Source organism: Bos indicus x Bos taurus, chromosome 15 (genome assembly GCF_003369695.1).
Source record: "Bos indicus x Bos taurus breed Angus x Brahman F1 hybrid chromosome 15, Bos_hybrid_MaternalHap_v2.0, whole genome shotgun sequence".
Taxonomy (NCBI): Eukaryota; Metazoa; Chordata; class Mammalia; order Artiodactyla; family Bovidae; genus Bos; species Bos indicus x Bos taurus.
This window is the reverse complement of record NC_040090.1, coordinates 56664004-56687759: the sequence shown is the minus strand read 5'-3', so window position 1 is coordinate 56687759 and position 23756 is coordinate 56664004. Positions and strand designations below refer to the sequence as shown.

Here is a 23756-nt window from a genome sequence, read left to right as displayed (position 1 = left end):
ATAGAGTCATATAGACACAAAGTTAAAAAACTAGAAAATAAAATGTTTTGTGATGAGAACTCAGGATTTACGGTCTTAACAACTTTCATACATAACATATAACAGTGTTATCATATTGCACATTTACATGTCTACTACTCACATACAACTGAAGTCTACTTTTTCATTGCCTTCAGTCAATTCCCACTCCCCTGAAACTTTTTTTAAATAAAAGTGAATATTATAGATAATATATTTAACCAATTCTAGATTATTACTTTTCCCCCTGAGGATTATTGTTCCTGTTGCTCATCCTTGTTTTTTTTAGTAACCCTCTAAGAAATAAGAGGGTTAATTTGAGAATCTGTCTCTCTGTGGTATGTAGCCATTGATACCTCTGCTAGTTTTTAAAGTTCTTGCTTTTATTTTTTAGGATGGCTTCCTGGAGCTCATTCCTATGTCTACATCACTTAGTCGTCAAGACAGCAGACCTTTCACTTTCTGCTGACAAATTTATTGGTGGATTCAGGAGTTCACTCAAAGTTCAGAAAGTTTCAAAGTCAGCCTCAGCTATAAACGTTGCTGGGCTCTCTCAGGACTTGCTAGTAGATGCCAGTCCCCTGGTAAACCAGAGATGAATGGAGAAGGGTATCCTACTCTGTTATGGTTCTCTCAGTAACAAGGTCTCCCTACTAGATTACTGGCTAGTGGACCATACTGCTGCTCACCCCCAGCAAGGCCACAACACTAGCTAGCAAGGCCTGAGCCCCCAACATTCGTTTTCTACCAAAATTACTATTTTCACTGACAACACAACTGAGTGTGAGTTTTTCATCTTTCATTTCAAATCAAGTCAGCTGCCTCTGGCAACAAAAATGCTGGTCTTAAGGCCAGCCCCACCTTGATCACACCGTTTCCCCTAGAGGAAGAGATGAAAGATGTAGGGGCTCAGGCAAGAAAGCCAAGCCTCCCACTGTTGTTATCACAAGCTAAAAGCTTTTCATAAATTAAGCTTCTCAATTTGATGTTTGCTATTCGTTCATTTACAGAACCCTAAATGAGTGTTTCTGACAATTTAGTCTAGTTTTATATTTATTCTTTGGAGAGAAGACATTCTTGACTCTGATACTGTCACTTTTCAGTTAAGTTCAGTTGCTCAGTCGTGCCCGACTCTGTGACCCCGTGGACTGCAATGCACCAGGCCTCCCTGTCCATCACCAAATCCCAAAGCTTGCTCAAACTCATGTCCATCAAGATGGTCATGCCATCCAACCATCTCATCCTGTCATCCCCTTCCCCTCCTGACTTCAGTCTTTCCCAGCATCGGGGTCTTTTCTAATGAGTCAGTTCTTCGCATCAGAAGGCCAAAGTATTGCAGCTTTAGCTTCAGCATCAGTCCCTCCAATGAATATTCAGGACAGATTTCCTTTAGGAGTGACTGGTTTGGTCACCTTGCAGTCCAAGGGCCTCTCAAAGAGTCTCCTACAACACCACAGTTCAAAAGCATCAATTTTTTGGCATTCAGCTTTCTTTATGCTCCAACTCTCACATTCCATACACAACTACTGGAAAAACCACAGCTTTGGAGAAGGAAAGGCAACCCACTCCAGTACCCTTGCCCGGAAAATCCCATGGACAGAGGAGCCTGGTGGATGGAGTCAAAAAGAGTCAGACACGACTGAGCAACTTCACTCACTTAACTAGATGGACCTTTGTTGGCAAAGTAATGTCTCTGCTTTTGAATACGCTGTCTAGGTTGGTCATACCTTTTCTTCTAAGAAGCAAGCCTCTTTTAATTTCATTGCTGCAGTCACCACCTGCAGAGATTTTGGAGCTCAAGAAAATAAAGTCTGTCACTGTTTCCATTGTTTCCCCATCTATTTGCCATGAAGTGATGGGATGGGATGCCATGATTATAGTTTTTTGAATGTTGTTTTAAGCCAACTTTTTCACTTTCCTCTTTCACTTTCATCAAGAGGCTCTTTAGTTCTCTCTGCTTTCTACCATAAGGGTGGTGTCATCTGCATATCTGAGGTTATTGATATTTCTCCTGGCAATCTTGATTCTAGCTTGTGCTTCATCCAGCTTGGCATTTTGCATGATGTACTCTGCATGGAAGTTAAATAAGCAGGGTGACAATATACGGCCTTGACATACTCCTTTCCCAATTTGGAACCAGTCTGTTGTTCCAATTCTGGTTCTAACTGTTGCCTGCATACAGATTTCTCAAGAGGCAGGTCAGGTAGTCTGGTATTCCCATCTCTTTCAGAATTTTCCACAGTTTATTGTGATCCATATAGTCAAAGGCTTTGGCATAGTCAATAAAGCAGAAGTAGATATTTTTCTGAAACTCTCTTGCTTTCTTGATGATCCAGCAGATGTTGGCAACTTGACTGCACATCTGGAAGTTGTTGGTTCATGTACTGTTGAAGCCTCGCTTGGAGAATTTTGAGCATTACTTTGCTAGCCTGTGAGATGACTCCAATTGTGCAGTAGTTTGAACATTCTTTGGCATTCCCTTTCTTTGGGATTAGAATGAAAACTGACCTTTTCCAGTCCTGTGGCCACTGCTGAGTTTTCCAAATTTGCTGGCACATTGAGTGCAGCATTTTCACAGCATCATCTTTTAGGATTTAAAATAGCTCAACTGGAACTCCATCACCTCCAACTAGCTTTGTTCGTAGTGATGCTTCCTAAGGCCCACTTGACTTCACATTCCAGGACATCTGGCTCTAGGTGAGTGATCACACCATCATGGTTATCTGGGTCTTTTTTGTATAGTTCTTCTGTGTATTCCTACCACCTCTTCTTAACATCTTTTGCTTCTGTTAGGTCCATACTGTTTCTGTCCTTTATTGTACCCATCTTTACAAGAAATGTTCGCGTGGTATCTCTAATTTTCTTGAAGAGATCTCTAGTCTTTCCCATTCTATTGTTTTCCTCTATTTTTCTCCATTGATCACTGAGGAAGGCTTAATATCTCTCCTTGCTATTCTTTGGAACTCTGCATTCAGATGGGTATATATTTCCTTTTCCCCTTTGCCTTTAGCTTCTCTTCTTCTCTCAGCTATCTATAAGTCCTCCTTAGACAACCATTTTGCCTTTTTGCATTTCTCTTTCTTGGGGATGGTCTTGATCATCACCTCCTGTACAATGTCATGAATCTCCATCCATAGTTCTTCAGGCACTCTGTCCATCAGATCTAACTCCTTGAATCTATTTGTCACTTCTATTGTATAATCGTAAGGGATTTGATTTAGGTCATACCTGAATGTTCTAGTGGTACTCCCTACTTTCTTCAATTTAAGTCTGAATTTTGCAATAAAGAGTTCATGATCTGAGCCACAGTAAGCTCCTGGTCTTGTTTTTGCTGACTGTATACAGCTTTGGCTGCAAAGAATATAATCAATCTCATTTCGGTATTGACCATATGGTGATGTCCAAGCTTAGAGTTCTCTCTTGTGCTGTTGGAAGAGGCTGTTTGCTATGACCAGTGCGTTCTCTTGGCAAAACTCAGTTAGCCTTTGCCCTGCTTCATTTAGTACTCCAAAGCCAAACTCGCCTGTTACTCCAGGTATTGCTTGACCTCCAACTTTTGCATTCCAGTCCCCTATGATGAAAAGGACATTTTTTTGATGTTAGTTCTAGAAGGTCTTGTAGGTGGTCATAGAACCATTCAACTTCAGCTTCTCTGGCATTAGTGATTGGGGCACAGACTTGAATTACTGTGATATTGAATGGTTTGCCTTGGAAACGAACAGAGTTCCTTCTGTCATTTTTGAGACTGCACCCAAGTACTGCATTTCAGACTCTTCTGTTGACCATCACTTTTATATATTTTCAATGATTATGTCAATATGTATTTTAGAATTGAGTTATTATATAACATTTATGCACTCATAGCTCACCCCATTACATTCTAATTTCTAATCTTACTGCACTGGTAAAACAGCTCTCTTTAAGAATACTGAAAACATCATTACAAAGTCAGAAGTTACTTTTCTGTCCTTATCGTAGTTGACTTTTCTACAGCATTTAACACTACTACTTTTTCAAATTTCTATTTTCCTTAGCTTTTTAAATATTAATTTATTTAAATTGGAGGATAATTACAATATTGTGGTGGTTTTTGCCATACCACAATTGTCTTTCATCAACAGTGGCTTTTGCATATTTTGTGGCCTCATTTTCAACTTAAATACTGATGGTATGAAGGGTTTCAACCTTAAACCTATTCTTTCATCCTTAAACATACTGATGACTAACCATTCATCCATGTTGCTACAAATGGCATTATTTCATTCTTTTTTATGGCTGAGTAATAGTCCACTGTATATGTGTACCACATCTTCTTTATCCACTCCTCCGCTGATGGACATTTATGTTGCTTCCATGTATTGTATTGTAACTAGTGCTGCGATAAGCACTGGGGTGCATGTATCCTTTCAGATTAGTTTTCTCTGGATATATGCCCAGGAGTGGGAGTGCTGGATTATACTGCAATTCTATTTTTAGATTTTTAAGGAACTTCCATCCTGTTCTCCATCGTGTTTGTACCAATTTACATCCCCAGCACATTGTAGGGGTGTTCCCTTTTCTCCACACCCTCTCCAGGTTTTACTGTTTATAGACTTTTTGATGATGGCCATTTTGACCAGTGTGAGGTGACATCTCACTGTAGTCTCAATGTGCATTTCTCTTATAATCAGTAATGTTGAGCATCTTTTCATGTGTTTTTTTGGCCATCTACATGTCTTCCTTGGAGAAATGTCCATTTAGATCTTCTGATCACTTTTTTTTTATTGGGTTGTTTAGCGTTTTTTGACATAGAGCTGCATGAGCTGTTTGTATATTTTGGAGATTAATCTCCTGTTGGTTGCTTTGTTTGCAAACATTTTCTCCCAGCCTGTGGGTTGTCTTTGTGTTTTGTGTATGGTTTCCTTTGCTGTCCAGAAGCTTTTCAATTTAATTAGGTCCTATTTGTTTATTTTTGTTTTTATTCTCATTACTCTAGGAGGGGGATCAAAAAAAAATTGCTATGATTTATGTCACAGAGTATACTGCCTATGTGTTCCTCTAAGAGTTTTATAGTGTATAGCCTTATATTTAGGTCTTTGATCTATTCTGAGTTTATTTTCGTGTAGGTTGTAAGAAGATGTTCTAATTACATTCTTTTACATGTAGCTGTCCAGTTTTCCCCAGCCTGACTTATTAAAAAGACTGTCTTTTCTCCATTGTATACTCTTGCCTCTTTTGACATAGGTTGGGCATAGATGCATGGGAGATGATCATGTTATCTTGTGTTTTCTTTTATTGATATATATTACATTCATGTATATCCAATAGTCGTGTATGGATGTGAGAGTTGGACCATAAAGAAAGTTGAGTGCCGAAGAACTGATGATTTTGACTGTGGTTGTTGAAGACTCTTGAGAGACCCTTGGATTGCAAGGAGATCAAACCAATCAATCCTAAAGAAATCAGTCCTGAATATTCATTTTGAAGGACTGATGTTGAAGCTGAAGCTCCAAAGCTTCGGCGATGTGAAGAACTAACCCTCTGGAAAAGGCCCTGATGCTAGGAAAGACTGAAGGCAGGAGGAGAAGAGGACGACAGAGGACAAGATGCTTGGATGGCATCACTAACTTGATGAACACGAGCTTGAGCAAGCTCCGGGAGTTGGTGATGGACAGGGAAGCCTGGCATGCTTCAGTCTATGGGGTCACAAAGAGTTGGACATGATGAGCAACTGAACTGAACTGATCATATTCATGAATTCTGATATGGTGAACCAACTTTGCATTCTTTGCAAGTAAATAAATTCCACTTGGTCATAGTGTATAATTCTTCTTATATGCTGCCAGATTTTGTTTGTAACTATCCTTTTGAAGAATTTTGCAACGATATTCATAAGAGATACTGGTCTGTAGTGTTGTTTTTCTTCCCCCTTGTGATGTCTTTGTCTGGTATTGGAATCAGGTATGTGTCAAGTATCAAGTATACATACATCACGTACATCTCCTCTTCTATTTTCAAGAAGAGTTTGTCAAAGTTTGCTGTTATTAGTAATTCTTTTTAAATATTTGGTAGAGTTCAGCAGTGATGCCCTCTGGACATGGACTTTTTTATGTGTGGTTTTTGATTACTGCTTCAATCTCTTCACTTGATATAGATATATTCAGATTATTTATCTATTGAGTCAGTTTCAACAGTTTGTATCTATCTAGGAATTTGTCCAGTTTATCTAAGTTAAATGATTTGTGGATATATAATTGCTCAAGTATTCCTTTACAACTGTTATTAATTTAGGATCATTAGTAATATCTCTTCTTTCATTTATGATTCTGGTAATTTGAGTGTTTCATTTTTTGCTTGGTCAATCTAACTAAAGATTTGCCAATTTTGTTGACCATTTCAAAGAACCAGCTTTTGTTTTCATTGATTTTCTCTATTTTTTTCTATTCTTTCATTAACTTCTGCTATAATTATTTCCTTCCTTCAGCTTGTTTTAGTTTTGGGGTGCTCTTACTCTTTCATTGTCTTAAGGTAGAAGACTAGGTAATTGATCTTTCTTACTATGCACATTTTATGGTTATAAACTTATAATTTTACTGTTATAAACTTCCCTCTAAGAACCCTGGTAGTTGCAATCCACAGGTTTTGAAATATTGTCCTTACTTTCATTCATCTCAAAGTACTTTCTGAATTTGCTTTTGACTTATTCTTTGACTCATTGCTTACTTTAAAATACACTGTTTAAATTGCACATATTTGTGAGTTCCCCAAATTTTCCTACTATTCATTTCTAATTTCATTTCATTGTGGCTATAAAATATTTTGTATTACTACTAAAACTAAATAAGTTTAAATTTTATGGAGGTTTGTCTTATGGCCTAGTATATGGTCTATCCTTGAGAATGTTCTGTGTTTACTTGATAAGCATGTATGTTGTATTGCTATTAGATGAAGTATTCTATCAGTATCTGTTAGGTATAGTTGGGTATTGGTCGACCAAGTCTTATTTTTCCCTTGTTGATCTTCTGCCTAATTTTTCTATCCATTATTGCAAGAAGGGTGTTGAAGCTTTCAGTTGTTGTCACTGTCTATTTCTTCCTTCATTTCTGCCAGTTGTTGTTTGATATACTTTGGTGCCCTGTTATTAGACACATATGTTTATAACTGTTACAGCTTACATACTAACGTATTACCTTCTCATCATATCCCTCTTTATCTCTAGACCAAGTGAAGTCGCTCAGTCGTGTCTGACTCTTTGCGACCCCGTGGACTGTAGCCTACTATGCTCTTCCATCCATGGGATTTTCCAGGCAAGAGTACTGGAGTGGGTTGCCATTTCCTTCTCCAGAGGACCTTCCGACCCAGGGATCGAACCTGGGTCCTCCTGCATTGTAGGCAGACGCTTTACTGTCTGAGCCACAAGGGAAGTAAGTAGAAAAAGAAAGTCTTTTGTGTTTAAAGTCTATTTTATCTGATATCAACATAGATATTCTAGCTTTCTTATCACTGCTATTTGCATGATGTAACATTTTCCATCCTTTTACTTTCAGTTTACTGGTATCTTTAAAGTATGTTTCTTGTAGACAGCATACAATCGACCACGTGTTTTTATTCAGTTCAACAATCATTGCCTTTGCATTACATTATCCCACCCATTTGCACTTAATATAATTACTGATAACGGATTTACATCTGCTGTTTCACCTTTTGTTTTCCATACAGTTTGTCTATTTTATTCTATTCTTCATTACTGCTTTCTTCTGCATTAAGTGAATATTTTCTAACAAAGCATTTCAATTTATTTAATGACTTTTGCATTGCAATTCTTGAGGGTATTTTTTTAAGAGACTACTTCAGTGTTTAGCATGTATATTTTATCTTACTCAAATGAGGTTCTGATTTATACCAGCTTAATTTTGATGATTATATAGAAGTGTTTCTCCTTTATAGTATCATTTCTTTTACCCTCTTTTCTAGTGTTTTTATAATAAAATTACATTGATTAATGCTACAAATCCAACAATACACCACTATAATTATTTCTGTATCATCTATAATGACTTCCTTAGCGTAATGCAGTTTTTCTCACACACATACCACCTCCATTGTGCTGCTACTGACAAATACATTATACTATAGCCTTAATAATGTATTTCATATTTATTTTTAAATACATTAAGAGAAAAAAGCAGAAAGTATGTATCACTTCTGTCTTTTATGATTACATGACATTTATTGGTGCCCTTTTTTCTTGCATGAACTCAAATTACCATGTGAAGTCATCTGCTTTTACCTTGAAGAACTTCCTTTAGCATTTCTTATAATGTGGATCTATTAGCAACAAAATCCCTCAGCACTTGATTATCTGAGAAACTACTTTGCCTTCGTTTTTGAAATACAGGTTTACTGGATATAGGATTTTGGTTAACAGGTTTTCTTTTTTTTTCTTCCTTTCAGCACCTTACAAATGTTATCCTATTGCCTTCTGGCCTTCATCATTTCTGCTGAAAAGTTTACTACCAAAACTTAAGGAATTGCCTTTAAGTGTCACATCATTTTTCTCTTGATGCTTTCAGTATCTGTCTTTAACTTCCATTATATTTACTATGATATATCTGTTTGTGGACCTCTTTGTGTTTACTGCTAACTGGATTTTGAAGAAATTCCTAGATATGTAGGTTATTGTTTTTCAATGAATTTTTGAAGTTTACAGCCATTACTTTCTTGCATATTTTTTCTGCTCCTTTCTCTCTTCTTTTAGTGCTCCCATTATACATATATTGGAGCATTTGATTGTACCTCTTATTTCTCTGAGGGTCTGTTCATTGTTTTTAATTCAATTTTCTCTTTGTTCTGCAACCTGCATTAACAAGCCTGTGTACGTGCATGCCTGTGTGCGTGCGTGCTAGGTCACTTCAGTCATGTCCACCTCTTTGCGACCCTATGGACTGAAGCCCACTAGGCTCCTGTGTCCAGGGGATTCTCCAGGCAAGAATACTGGAGTGGGTTACCACGCCCTCCTCCAGGGCGTCTTCCCGACCCCGGGATTGGGCCCGTGTCTCTTATCTCCTGCACGGCAAGTGGGTTCTTCACCACTAGTGCCACCTGGGAAGCCCCATAACATGCCTGCCGCTGCTGCTGCTGCTAGGGCACTTCAGTCGTGTCCGACTCTGTATGACCCCACAGATGGCAGCCCATCAGGCTCCCCCATCCCTGGGATGCTCCAGGCAAGAACACTGGAGTGGGCTGCCATTTCCTTCTCCAATGCTTGAAAGTGAAAAGTGAAAGGGAAGTCACTCAGTCATGTCCGACTCTTTGGGACCCCATGGACTGCAGCCTACCAGGCTCCTCCGTCCATGGCATTTGTCAGGCAAGAGTACTGGAGTGGGGGTGCCATTGCCTTCTCCTATCTATCTACAAATTCATTTCCTGTTCTGCAAGTTCAAATCTATAGTTAAGTCTCTCTGATACATTTTAGTTATTTTACTGTTCAATTCCATAATTTCTTTCAATTATTTTTTATAATTTCTACCTTTCTACTGATATTCTTATTTGATGTGACCCTGCAATCGTATCCTTTTTCAGCACTTTAATTGTGAGTTCCTTTAAGTCTATGAACATTTCCATTATGGCTACTTTAAAGTCTTTTCTTGATAAATATGGTCACTCTGATAGGCAGTTTCTATGGCCTGCTTTTTTTTCAGTAAATGGGTCATACTTTCCTTTTCAGTATATGGGTCATACTTTCCTGTTTCTTTATATGCTCCACAGTTTGCTGTTGTTGGAATATAGATGTTTTACATAATACGTTCTGTCACCTCTAGGTGCTCCACCCTTCTGGAGCATGTTATTGTTCTCTGTGTATTTGTTTAGAGACGGACTGGACTGTTTTAGTGTTTATTCCCCTATACAAATCAAATCCCCTACATTTAGGGGAAGTTTATTCCCCTAAATCAAATCCCTTACGATTAGACAAGTGGAAGTGAGAAATAGATTTAAGGGACTAGATCTGATAGACAGAGTGCCTGATGAACTATGGACTGAGGTTCGTGACACTGTACAGGAGACAGGGATCAAGACCATCCCCATGGAAAAGAAATGCAGAAAAGCAAAATGGCTGTCTGAGGAGGCCTTACAAATAGCTGTGAAAAGAAGAAAAGCCAAAAGCAGAGGAGAAAAGGAAAGATTACCCATTTGAATGCAGAGTTCCAAAGAACAGCAAGGAGAGATAAGAAAGCCTTCCTCAGCGATCAGTGCAAAGAAAGAGAGGAAAACAGAATAGGAAAGACTAAAGAGAAAGACTTCAAGAAGATCAGAGCTACCAAGGGAACATTTCATGCAAAGATGGGCTCAATAAAGGACAGAAACGGTATGGACCTAACAGAAGCACAAGATATTAAGAAGAGGTGCCAAGAATACACAGAAGAACTGTACAAAAAAGATCTTCATGACCAAGATAATCACGATGGTGTGATCACTCACCTAGAGCCAGACGTCCTGGAATGTGAAGTCTAGTGGGCCTTAGGAAGCATCAATACGAACAAAGCTAGTGGAGGTGATGGAACTCCAGTTATTTCAAATCTTAAAGATGATGCTGTGAAAGTGCTGCACTCAATATGCCAGCAAATTTGGAAAACTCAGCAGTGGCCACAGGACTGGAAAATGTCAGTTTTCATTCCAATTCCAAAGAAAGGCAATGCCAAAGAATGCTCAAACTACTGCACAATTGCACTCATCTCACATGCTAGTAAAATAATGCTCAAAATTCTCCAAGCCAGGCTCCAGCAATACGTGAACCGTGAACTTCTTGATGTTCAAGCTGGTTTTAGAAAAGGCAGAGGAACCAGAGATCAAATTGCCAACATCCGCTGGATCATGGAAAAAGCAAGAGAGTACCAGAAAAACATCTATTTCTGCTTTATTGACTATGCCAAAGCCTTTGACTATGTGGATCACAATAAACTGTGGAAAATTCTGAAGGAGATGGGAATACCAGACCACCTGACCTTTCTCTTGAGAAACCTATATCCAGGTCAGGAAGCAACAGTTAGAACTGGACATGGAACAACAGACTGGTTCCAAATAGGAAAAGGAGTACGTCAAGGCTGTATATTGTCACCCTGCTTATTTAACTTATATGCATAGTACATCATGAGAAACGCTGGGCTGGATGAAGCACAAGCTGGAATCAAGATTGGCCGGAGAAATATCAATAACCTCAGATATGCAGATGACACCACCCTTATGGCAGAGAGTGAAGAACTAAAGAGCCTCTTTATGAAAGTGAAAGAGGAGACTGAAAAAGTTGGCTTAAAGCTCAACATTCAGAAAACAAAGATCATGGCATCTGGTCCCATCACTTCATGGGAAATAGCTGGGGAAACAGTAGAAACAGAGGCCGACTTTATTCTGGGGGGCTCCAAAATCACTGCAGATGGTGACTGCAGCTATGAAATAAAAAGACGCTTACTCCTTGGGAGAAAAGTTATGACCAACTTAGACAGCATATTAACAAGCAGAGATGTTACTCTGCCAACAAAGGTCCGTCTAGCCAAGGCTATGGTTTTTCCAGTGGTCATGTATGGATGTGAGAGTGGGACTATAAAGAAAGCTGAGCGCTGAAGAATTGATGCTTTTGAACTGTGGTGCTGGAGAAGACTCAAGAGTCCCTTGGACTGCAAGGGACTCCAACCGGTGCATCCTAAAGGAGATCAGTCCTGAGTGTTCATTGGAAGGACTGATGCTGAAGCTGAAATACTTTGGCCACCTGATGCAAAGAGCGGACTCATTTGAAAAGACCCTGAGAAAGATTGGGAAAGACTGAAGGCAGGAGGAGAATGGGCCGACAGAGGATGAGATGGTTGGATGGCATCACCGACTAGATGGACATGAGTTTGAGTAAACTCCGGCAGTTAGTGATGGACAGGGAGGCCTGGCGTGCTGCAGTCCATGGGGTCGCAAAGAGTCGGACACGACTAAGCTACTGAACTGAACTGAACTCCCCTATAAATAGTGATCAACTTCTGATGCTATTCCTCAGGGAGGCACATATCCTTGTTACATCCACAATTACCATCAGATCACTGGATCACCATGGTTTGGGTAGAGCTCTCTTCCTGTCTTTCTTTAACCATGCCCAGGTGTTAAAATCCAAAAATTTTGGCTGGTTGCTCTACTATTTTCAACAATGCCCTACAGCATGAACTGGTCTATAAACAATCTAATCAAATTCTCGTTCCTTTGAAGGAACAGTTTCTGAGATCAGTGTTTGATTTTTTTTCTGACCTTAGAAGGCTCTTGTGATGTTCTATTCCCTGGTTCTTGCCTGCAAACTAGCGGGCTTATATTTAGCCTGCTCAAATCTCCTCTGAAATGCCTTTTACCACAACCTCCACTGTTTTCATGAGTGCCTTCAGGCTTAAACTTCTTCATTCTCTGTTGCAAATGAAGTCAGTTCCTATGGGAAGAAATTAGGAGCTAAATGTGTTGTGGTCTGTTTCTCCCTCTGGACAAATCTCTGAGGCAGGACTCTGAAGCTAGGCGTGGGGACAATGGCAAAGCTTTCTTTGAGTAACGCTCCCTTCTCTAGGAGCAGAGTTCAGTGCAGAGAAAGGGCGCAGATTCTAAATTGTCCCTGCTTGCCTCTCTTGAGATGACCTACTAGTTTATAACATAAAGCAAGAATGAGCTGGGTCCCAGTATTCTCAGTGTGCCTCACTCAAACTCTACAAGTATGAGTTGGGCAGACAAAGGAGTCCTCACTGTTCAACTGCTCTAACCCACGACTTAGCAACAGCAATAGGTAGCTGGAGCAGGATGAGAAATGTTTATGTCCCGTTCCTCCGGGAAGAAATCCATTAGTCTAGGTGAAAAGGGAAGGCCAGAGGGCAGGCCTGTGGTCTTGGCTGGAGTAACCTTGCTGAGTTGGAATCTCCACCTTGCTGAGTTGGCTAGAGGGGAAGAAGGAAGTAGCACTGGCTTAAAGACCACAAGCTCTCTTATTTCTTACCAAATTTTCATAGATGTTCTTGAATAAATGTTTCTTCAGTTGCTGTTCACCCTCAGAACCATTTCCAGAGACTTGAAATGGCTGGAGTTTAGGGGTTTTTTAAAATTACTTTCACCAGTTTCACTGGGGAGGGCAGCACAGTGTCTCACATTCTCCTGCCAGCAGTCGATCAACCACTTGTTCTATTACACGGAGGTAAAGGAGGTAAAGGAAGCAAAGTGCTAGGGCTCTCCATGCGCTTTCTCATTTAATCATCACAACTACAAGGGAGATGTTACAGATCTGACTTTATAGGCCATGAATGTGAGTCCTGGAATCCAAGTAAAAAAGCAAATAGGCGGCAACAATGTGATTCAAAACCAGGTATAGCTGCCTCCAAAGCGCATATTCTTGATTAAACCCATCCCTTCATCTTTGATACAGATACTTTTAAAACTAGACCTCATGAGACACTTCTCTCCTTGTGTAGGCACAGTCCTTTCTTTTGGTAACAGCAATTTCTTCCTCCTCCAGATCTTTTATAATAATACCATGAAAAGTACTATTCTATTTCCTCATGCCATGAGCTATGTTCCCACAAAGAATCTACGAACAGGGCATTGTTATCTATTCTATACTTTTGAAATCTGTTTTCTAAGGAGCAAGGTAGATCTAATGTACACTGTGCTTGGTTCTTTGATTATTATGAATGTTAAGATGACAAGGTCTCTTTGCTCTCAAGATTACCATTATACATAAGTAGATACAAAGCCAAGTGAAAACGTCATTAGGAAATGATACCTCTTTTTAAAAAGACTCACACTTATTTTGAAGATTATTAGATATAAAATTGATCAGCTTTCAGTTTAACATATCAAAAAATCTTCGGTCACAACTCCCCAGTCACTAATTAGAAAATGCCACTTAATGGTGATTTCATGCTTTTTAATATATATTAGGCACTTAGCAAGTGCCAATGTTTTAAAAATTAAAAAAGTTCTTACCATCCAGACTTAAACCAAATCAAAATCTAAAAAAACAAACTAGATAAACCTAAAATACATAAGAAACCCTTTTCTATATTCACATGCCAAAAAGAAAATTTAAAAATAAAAAGACATGTCAATCTAGGTTTGAAAGTTTAGTCTTTATTTGGCTCCATTTATCACAGCTACCAAAAGAAAAATTGAGGGGGGCCAGTTTTTACCACCTCAAAATGACATATTTCCTGGTAACAAATTCTCCAGCTTAATTCTAATGTTGTGCTAAGTGTTAGAGGAAAAAAAACCAACACACAGTTACTGAACACAAAACCTCCTAAATTATAAGAATCATCAAAGAAACTGTGAACACATGGTAAGGAATACAGTTACATGTCATATTTAAGTGAATGTTAAAGAATGAGTTAGGGTGAGACTGTTCACTCTGAGAGACTCTTTCATATACAACAGGGGCCCACCCACCACATTTGAAGGGGTTCTGTCACATACTGTCACCCCAACTAGAATCTGGCAATAGGAAAGACCCTCATGTTCACAGAAATGTTTTGTTTTTGAAGATCTTTAATCTCAACTGTCAACACCTGACCGAAACAAACAAACCACCTTTGCTAAGGAAACAAAGATGGTGAGAACTTTAAGAGGTGACTCCAAAATCATTAAAATTGCTTTGCTGGTAGAAGACGACAGCACTGAAGGGCAGCATCAAGTGACAGCTGTTCAAGTGAAAAGGCACTGAACAGCTATTTGAAGTTTGCCATGCTACGCTCAACTGCTGTTTAAAGAATGCAATAAATGTACTTACCAAATATTTCCCCTCCACTAGCATATTCTGTCACCAGATAAATCATCCGCTCTGTCTCCATGACCTGGTGCAAAGGCAGGAAAATGACAGTGACACAAGTGACAGGCTGACGGCACAGGGGCAGAGACTAACAGCTCTTTCTCTTGTCGTGTGAAGTGTTAACAACCATTCTACCTAAAGGAGACTTCAAACTTGCAGAGCTGGGAGGGAACAGATATAAATGCCATGAAGAAGGGGGGAAACAGGTATTCCTCCAAGTTCTTAAAAGTAGGAAATATTTACTACTTGAGGGAGTCAGTCCTTGCATTGTCCCAGCAGGCCTCGGCAATCTTTTAAGCTCCACAAAGAGACACAAAGACACTGCCAAGAACCAAAAAGTTCACATTTGGTCACTTGGAAGTTTTGGATCATTGATCACTTGAAGCTCAAAAATGTCCCTCCCAAAACCCAACCAAAATAAAACTCAGGGAGAACAACTGGAATCACTTAAGAACTACACAGATATTACATATAGCTGTGCTCTTTAAAAAATGGAAATGACAACTTTCCATTCAACAACCTCAAAGATATAAACTACTCATTTGTATTTTAATATTAGTCTTTATTTTACTACTTTTCTAAAAACTTGTGGTGTGTTATCAGTTCCTTCTTCCTTTTTACTTTTGTCAAATATGTATTAAAGTATTAATGTATAAGTATAAATGTTCATTATAAACATTTTAAATACCTAGTATATAAACAAAAGACCAAAGGTTTTCCTCTGTCTAAGCCCTTCCATTTTATTCCCCAGAGGACACTCTGTTAATAGTTTATTTTATATCATTCTACGGTAGTGGTATCCAACAGAAATACTATGTGAGTCTCACATACAATTTTAACTCTTCTAGTAGCACATTAAAAAAATAAAAAGGTGAAATTAATTCTAATATTATATTTTATTATCAATATTATTTCACACACTTTTAATTGTAAACAGCTCCAGTTTTTATATTTAAATTAATATTAAATAAAAGTAAAAATCCAGTTCCTCATTCACGCAAGCCACATGTTAACACACAACCACGTGTGGCCAGTGACTATCAAAGTGGGCAATACAGTTCTACACTTCACTACACTTGACAGTTAATTATTTCGTCAAATCATTCCCTAGTCATTTTGACATCTCTATACATTAATACCATTATAACAATAGATCTAGCTCTTCTTTTAAATGGTTTCATAGTACTCCAATGTATGTATACAAATTATTTTAATTTTTCAATGTAACAACTGTCATTTTTCTCACTTTAACTTAAAAACTCTCTACAGACTGGTGATACTAGCCCACTGTTACATGTATTGCTTCCAAGCTCTCTATATGTTGGCTCATGTAACAAAAAGTAAGTATCCTGAACATAAGTGTTAAGGAAAAATGAAACAAAAAAAAAATGTCATATTGTATATCTCCTTTATACCAGGCCTTTTATGGACTTCCCTGGTGGTTCAGACAGTAAAGTGTCTGTCTACAACGCGGGAGACCTGGGTTGGATCCCTGGGTGGGGAAGATTCCCTAGAGAAGGAAGTGGCAACCCACTCCAGTGCTCTTGCCTAGAAAATCCCATGGATGGAGGAGCCTGGTGCAGGCTACTGTCCACGGGGTCACAAAGAGTTGGACATGACTTCACTTTCACTTTATTGACTGTAAATTTTTAAATTTTTAAAAATTTTGTTGAAGTAGAGTTGATTTACAATGTTGTGTTTAACTTTAGACTATTATTTTTTTTATTTTTAAGCTTTTCAGGAGTTCAAAAACTTCCCTATATAGTTATCTAAATTTGGTTCACTCTGGAAGCCCAAGGAGACTGAAGCTTTAGCAAATGACATAAAAACTACCTTAATACACACTCACCTTGGCAGCTCAGAATCTCCCATTAACAATATTAGCTGCCAGACAGCAAAATTAAAGCCTAAAAGAGGGCAATGTTCAAAGCCAGGGTTGAAAGTCTCCAAATCTGAAAGGCTAATGAAATCCTGGGTAAGAAAGGTAAACCTGCAGATTTCAGTGATAAGGTTAATACCTGTAAGTCAACCTCTTAAGGAAAGTCAGCCTTTATAATGAGCTCTACAACTATTAAAAGATGACTTATTTTAAAAAGTGAGGTCAAGAAGTTTACTGTCTGTCAGGATAGGAAGGAAGCATCAGCTCTGAACTTGCAGACACAGCTCTTCAGGCAACCCCAGGAAGCTTTCATGGGTTTCCTTCTCAGGCACAACAGAGGTGTTGCTCAATCTAACTTTGTGTGATAAACTTTCAACAATCCTGCTCCTGCTGATCTAATTCATTTCATGATGTGAGCAGGTGACGCCAGACAAGAGCCCTAATGCTATGGTCTTAAACATACATTAATATCACTACATGCTTTCTTTTCCATAAAAGCAGCAGACTGAAAGTTTGCCTGTTGTGCCTCAGATGTACTCTTTCCACTTTTACACATGATCCCAGGTCTGGGCCAGTAACCATTTACTGCAGACTAACAGCAGCAAACGAACTGAGTGGGTGGCCACTTCCTGCAGAACGAGGTGTTGGCTGTTCTGGTAGAGAGCAGTGAGCAGGGCTGGCCTCATACACAGGCAGGGCTCATGGTTGCCAACACACTGCAATTTGAGAAGCATCCCAAAGCCCCACCTCTCCCAAAATATCTCTTCCACCCGCCTGCTAAGGCAAGGTCCTCCTCTCCTATCTGGCTTAAAATTCCAGCCATTAGATACACTGCTTTTGCAGTAAGGCTAGGGAATCACTTTTGATGATGGCATGAAATATGCATGCCTCCTGGGAAGCTAAGTAAAGTAGAATAGAAAATTCTGCCATTACGCGGAGTCAATCTGATGGTTGGGCTTCCGGGGTGGCTCAGATGGTAAAGAATCCGCCTGCAATGTGGGAGACCTGGGTTCAATACCTGGGTTGAGAAGCCCCTGAAGGAGGGCATGGCAACCCACTTCAGTATTCTTGCTTGGAGAATCCCCATGGACAGAGCAGTCTGGCAGGCTACAGTCCACGGGGTTGCAAAGAGTCGGACATGACTGAGGGACTAAGCACACAAACACAATCTCCTGGTTATCAAAGTAATCAAGTGCAACCTTAGAAAAACTATGTCTGGGACCCTATTAGAGTTGAAAGGAGATAGGTTCGACTGGTACAACAAGCCACACTGAAAATATCCTTTGTGATAATTCATAAAATGATCACAGACATTGGTATTTCAATAATGCTGTGAAAGTTAATATTATTTTAGTCTCTTTAAATTCTCTGTTCCTTTTGGGTTTCCCATTCTGCTTTAGGATTCTGATCTAAATAAACAGGTTCTCATCATCTTCTAAATAATCTTTTTGGGTAACTCTAAGAATGGCATCCAAGCTTACCTAGGTAAGCTAGAGCTTACTAGTAAATCCCCAGGGGAAACTGAAGTACTGAGTTGGGGGATAATAGGGTGGGGAAATAGTAGGATGAACATATGAACATAGAAAAAAAAAGTTGCAGATGTTCACCCACCCACCTTCTCTTCAAAAGTAACCACAGACACAAGTGACCACCCTGGGTTCTTTGTTGCCCTGCACCACACCACTAGGGATCCTACCTGGTAAAGCCTGATAATGTGGGGGTGGCAAAGCATCTTCATAATTTGAACTTCTCGGAAAATCTTCTTCAAGTTTTCTTCATCCAGCTGGGTCTTATCAATGATCTTGATAGCAACCTGACAACAGAGAAAGAAAATTCACTCATGCATTATTAAAAAGCATTTACTAAGGAAAATTAAATCCACTTTAAAACATATTCCACAAAATACAAATTGCCATTATCTTGTTTACAGGACGTCAATGAAGAAAATAAATTTACTCTTTTTAAACAGACAGGAAATGGATTCCTAGCAAGTTGGTCTCAAAGGAACAGACTCCAAAAGCTAATGGGTCTTCTGCCATTTCTTAAATTGCTCCTATAGTAAAACCCCAGAACAAAATACTTCATTACCCTACAGATGCGGTTGCAATCTAGGCAAATCATGCTTTGGTGCAGAGAATGATATGCAGGGCTTCTTATTAAAACAAGAAGCTTATATGATAAGTAAATGATGACTTGGTAAGGTCTGACTAGAAGTTCCACAGGCACATCCCACATCTCAGGAGGTGCTTCTATAATCCAGTAACAGTGAGAGTAGTAAGGGCGGTGGTGGCGATGGCAACAGCAATTACTATACACTGAACTATATACTATATATATACTCTACATTATATATAGACAATTACTATATACTATATAAGTATATACTACATGTATACTCTATATTACATATAGACAATTACTATATACTATATAACTATATACTATATGTATACTCTATATTACATATAGACAATTACTATATACTATATAACTATATACTATATGTATACTCTATATTACATATAGACAATTACTATATACTATTTATTACTATATATATATACACACACACACACTATATACTGAACACTTACTATATGCCAGTATATATATATACTATATAATCTTTAGTGCTTTGTAAATACTAACTCATTCAAACCTTACAACACTCCATATTATTATCAACCCTGTTTTACAAATATGGAACCTGAGACACATAGAGATTCAGTAATTACCCAGGACTAAGTAATGGAAGGACTGATGCTGAAGCTGAAACTCCAATACTTTGGCCACCTCATGCAAAGAGTTGACTCATTGGAAAAGAACCTGATGCTAGGAGGGATTGGGGGCAGGAGGAGAAGGGGACGACAGAGGATAAGATGGCTGGATGGCATCACTGACTTGATGGACCTGAGTCTGAATGAACTCCGGGAGTTGGTGATGGACAGGGAGGCCTGGCGTGCTGCGATTCATGGGGTCGCAAAGAGTCGGACACGACTGAGCGACTGAACTGAACTGAAGTAATTTATAGCTAGTATGAGGTAGACCGAAGAATGAAGCCCAGGTAGCTCAGCTTTAGAATCAAATTCTTGATGATAATCCTAAAAAAATCTTTAGGAGATCTTTCTATGCTGTATATATACAGCTTCAGCATAAAACATCTTTCTACTTTGCTCGTAATTCTTAAGTTACTCAGCAGCACACATTTAAAAACAGAATAAATGATGAAAGACATTTTTAATCTACTAAATCTAAACTTCCTCATTATTCTTAAATATTCAAAATATTGGGTTGCCCCCAAATATCTCTATGTCTTTTTCAACTACTCAATCAGGATGTACTCAACAAATATTAGCTGGATGAAGGATAAGGGCTACGCAAATTTAGCACTTTCAATTCCTAAAATTACATGGGTCTATACACTGGGGGAGGAAAAGAAAATTTACACTTATTGAGAAAAAAAAGATAAAGAAAACCAGGGAAGCAAAGATGTCAATAATAAAAAAGTTCAGCCCAAATAAATAAAGACAGAATGGAACTATACATAGTAAGTGATTCAAATGTAAGAAAGACCAGCACAACAGTAACTTTGTTTGGGGTTGTTTCTGCTGTTAGGTTAAGGACTAATGGAAGGAAGGCACAAGCAGAGCAATTCCAGCTCAATTCTGAGTTAAGCTCTGCCTTGAACATGGAATGTGATAAAATGAGGTGGATGTCGCTTGAGCTACGAAGATTAACCAGACACAGCCTTCACTTCAGGTACCTCACAATCGAGTAGAGAAGACAGACATATGTGAAACAGCCAACCACACAGCACTGGAAATACAATAAATAAAGCTTTGTACATGGTATAAGTAGAACAGAGGACAAAGTATGACCTTCACCTGGGGGAGAAAAAGTAAACACAGGTAAAGACTTCACAAAGAAGAGAGAACCTGAGAAGACACAGAATTGAGATGGGCAGAAAAGAGGGAAAAGAATTTTATAAGGAGCAATAGCACAAACATTAACAAATCTCACCAGCTAACTGATCTTCTAATAAGTTGTCCTGAATCCTACGGCCCCTAACCACTAGCATTTCTTCTTCCCATCACTGTGCAAGACCACATATAGGACCTTAATGCCAGCAATTAGTCTGGCATCTGCAGCTGGTTCTCTAAGAACAATTCCCAAAACAACAGCAACAAAAATCACAGTAGAGACAGGAGCCTGGCAGGCTACAGGCCATAGGTTCGCAACAGTCGGTCACAACTGAGTGACTAACACATTCACTTTGTTCACAATCTTAGAAGTAAATTCAGAGAGATTTTAATATATAAAAGCATCAAGTCCCTGCCTACTTTATAGTGAGATTTAAGCTTCCACAAGACACAGGGAGGCGAAGTTTTGCCTAGCAGCTAAACATGGTGTCAAGCTGACTGGGATCAAAATCTTGGATTTGTCTGGTAACATATAACCAAGTTATTTAATTTTCCCATGGCTCCTTATCTATAAAGTGTAGGCAACAGTAGAAGCCACTTTAAAGGTTACTGATGATTAACTAAGCTAATGAATGCAACCTTCTTATATAACGCCTGGCATGCAATATACATTCGTTACAGGTACTGCTTTTGTTATTATTTCCTTTTTTTCTGGAATCAAGCCTTAAATGTTAGGCATTTTTTGGCAAGGATTAGATTTGCTTCACTAAGTGACCATAGTCCTGGATCTGCAACACATCAACTCCTTTCTTAAGGGATGAGTTGGGGGACCTAGTAGCAAAATAGCTAACAATTTGTGGGCAGCATTTAGAACAGGCTGCTTCCAGCTGATGTGGGAAGAACATGGAAGAAATAGAACTGGGAAGAAAATGCATTTCATTCAGCAAAGTCAGACTGAGCCACAAGACGGAACCCACAGCAAGACCTGATCCTGAAGGCTATGTCAAAGAGAGGGAGGGAGCTGCTTCCTCAAGGCAGGTTGGGCCCCCTTCCATCCATGCTAAGTAGCTAACACAAGAGAGGAGGCCACAGGACTACTCTGCACGGGCACCTAATGGGACCACTTACTAACAGAGACGGCAACTTCCTCTCACTTAGCTCCTACCTTAGCTGCAAACTGAGGAGTAGAAGTTTTCTACATAGCAATACCTTAAAAAAAAATACCAGTGAAACAGAGAAACTACCAAGTCAGAGAGCAGGTAGCTGGCAAGCAGGTAGTTCTAATTATTTCAAGACTACTTGAAGAGACCAATGACCATAAATTTTCACTGTTACAGATTATTGGAGGCTATATAATAAAGGCTTTAAAAGTAGTACATACTAGTTACTTGAAAAATAAAGTGTGTCAATAACAAAAGGTAAATGGGCAGGTAAACAGAAGATAAGACTCTCAAAGAATGTTTTTAGATCAGTGTTAAAAATCTATGAATCACATACTTGCACATACATATGAAAAGCATAACAAATAAAGAGGGAAACTTCCAACACATTACCAGCAGACCAGATATTTCTTAAGTTTGACTACTCTACACAGAATCCTTTCATCCTGCAAAGAGCATGATCTTGTGAATTGACAATAGTAATTATTAAACATGGTATTATATCCAATATGTTGCTAAAGAGATACAGATTATTGGGAGTCCTTAAGAATTTCCTTACCCAATATATTTCCATTCAACAAATTTCTTTTTTAATACACAGGTGGTATAAGAAAAAGTTAAACTTATAATGTGCCAAATTTAAAGTCCTAGTTCTTTATTCATTCTAGAAGGGGAAAACAGCCATTTCCTCCTGTTCTCACTTCTAAACCACAGTTCCTTTAACTCTTACCTAATTTTTCTAAGTGCAGTAATGCTCTTAGGGAATGAAGTTCAAGAAAACAGTGTTTTCCTCACAACAGGCAATAATTCACTCACATACCCTGATGTCATATTCACAGGCAAGATAAGGTGACAATAAAAGCCAATGAGCCATGAAAAGGTTCAGTGTTAAGGTCAAAACAAATCACCTTTCCTCCTTACCCATCAGAAATAAGCAGGTCTCTTCACTCAGGGACATGCTACAACTAATGAGCAGCTTAAAAAAAAAGAAACTACTTAGGAAGAAAACGCAAAGACCACAGTTGCTAAAATTCCTCCAAAAAGAGAAAAAGCACTCTCTCAAACTAGTACACAGACGCACGCGTAATCATTTCACAGGATACAGTAAAAAACTGAACGCTTTTAAGAAGGTAAGAGAAAACATTATAACAGTGCAGAGAAAGATTTTTTTAATTTTTATTTTTTTCTGTATTCTTTTATGAAAAGAAGTCTCCTCTCATTGAAATGCACTAACATTTAGGCATTTTGCCATTGTTAATTATTTTTAAGAGGCTGTCTTTATATTAACTTCTATAGCTAAGTTTGTATTCTCTTATTTACACAACAAAGCTTATCTAGTATCTAGATTACTCTCAGCTCAGGTCTAGAATCATTTTATGGTTTAGATTAGTGCTGTGCAATGGAGTAGACACCAGTCACATGTAACTACTGAGCACTTGAAATGTGGCTAGTTCAAACTGATATGCTATACATGCAAAAATACATATCAGATTTCAAAGTCTTAACAATAAAAAGGGAATGAAACTATCTCACTGATAATTTTTACATTGATTACATGTAGAAAGAATATTTTGGATATACCAGGCTAAATAAAATATATTATTAAACCTAATTTCAATAAAAAGGCAACCCTATGGAATGGGAAATATATTTACAAGTCACATATCTGATAAGGAGTTAATATCCAAAATATAGAAGGAATTCATACAACTCAGGTAAAGAAAAAAAAAATCCAATTTAAAGATAGGCAAAGGACCTAAACAGATATCCTTTCAACGAAGACATACAAATGGCCAACAGGTACATGAAAAGGGATTCAACATCACTAGTCATCAGGGAAATGCAAATCAAAACCACAATGATACCACTTCCTGCCTGTTAGGACGTCTACCATCAAAAAGGACAAGATAACAAACGCCAGCAAGGAAATGGAGAAAAGGGAACACTTATACACTGTTGGTGGGAATATAAAC

At 38.5% G+C, this 23756-nt stretch overlaps 1 protein-coding gene across 4 annotated transcripts in view; it reads right to left on the bottom strand.

Moving 5' to 3' along the window:
• SIK3 (SIK family kinase 3) overlaps nucleotides 1-23756 on the bottom strand; it is a 266041-nt gene that overhangs the window by 100412 nt on the left and 141873 nt on the right. For all 4 annotated transcript variants that reach the window (XM_027563646.1, XM_027563649.1, XM_027563650.1 and 1 more), the window contains exons 2-3: nucleotides 18400-18516; nucleotides 14786-14849 (exon numbers count right to left, since the gene is read on the bottom strand). In XM_027563646.1, coding sequence (XP_027419447.1) covers nucleotides 14786-14849; nucleotides 18400-18516 — 181 coding nt within the window. The remainder of the gene's footprint in view (nucleotides 1-14785; nucleotides 14850-18399; nucleotides 18517-23756) is intronic.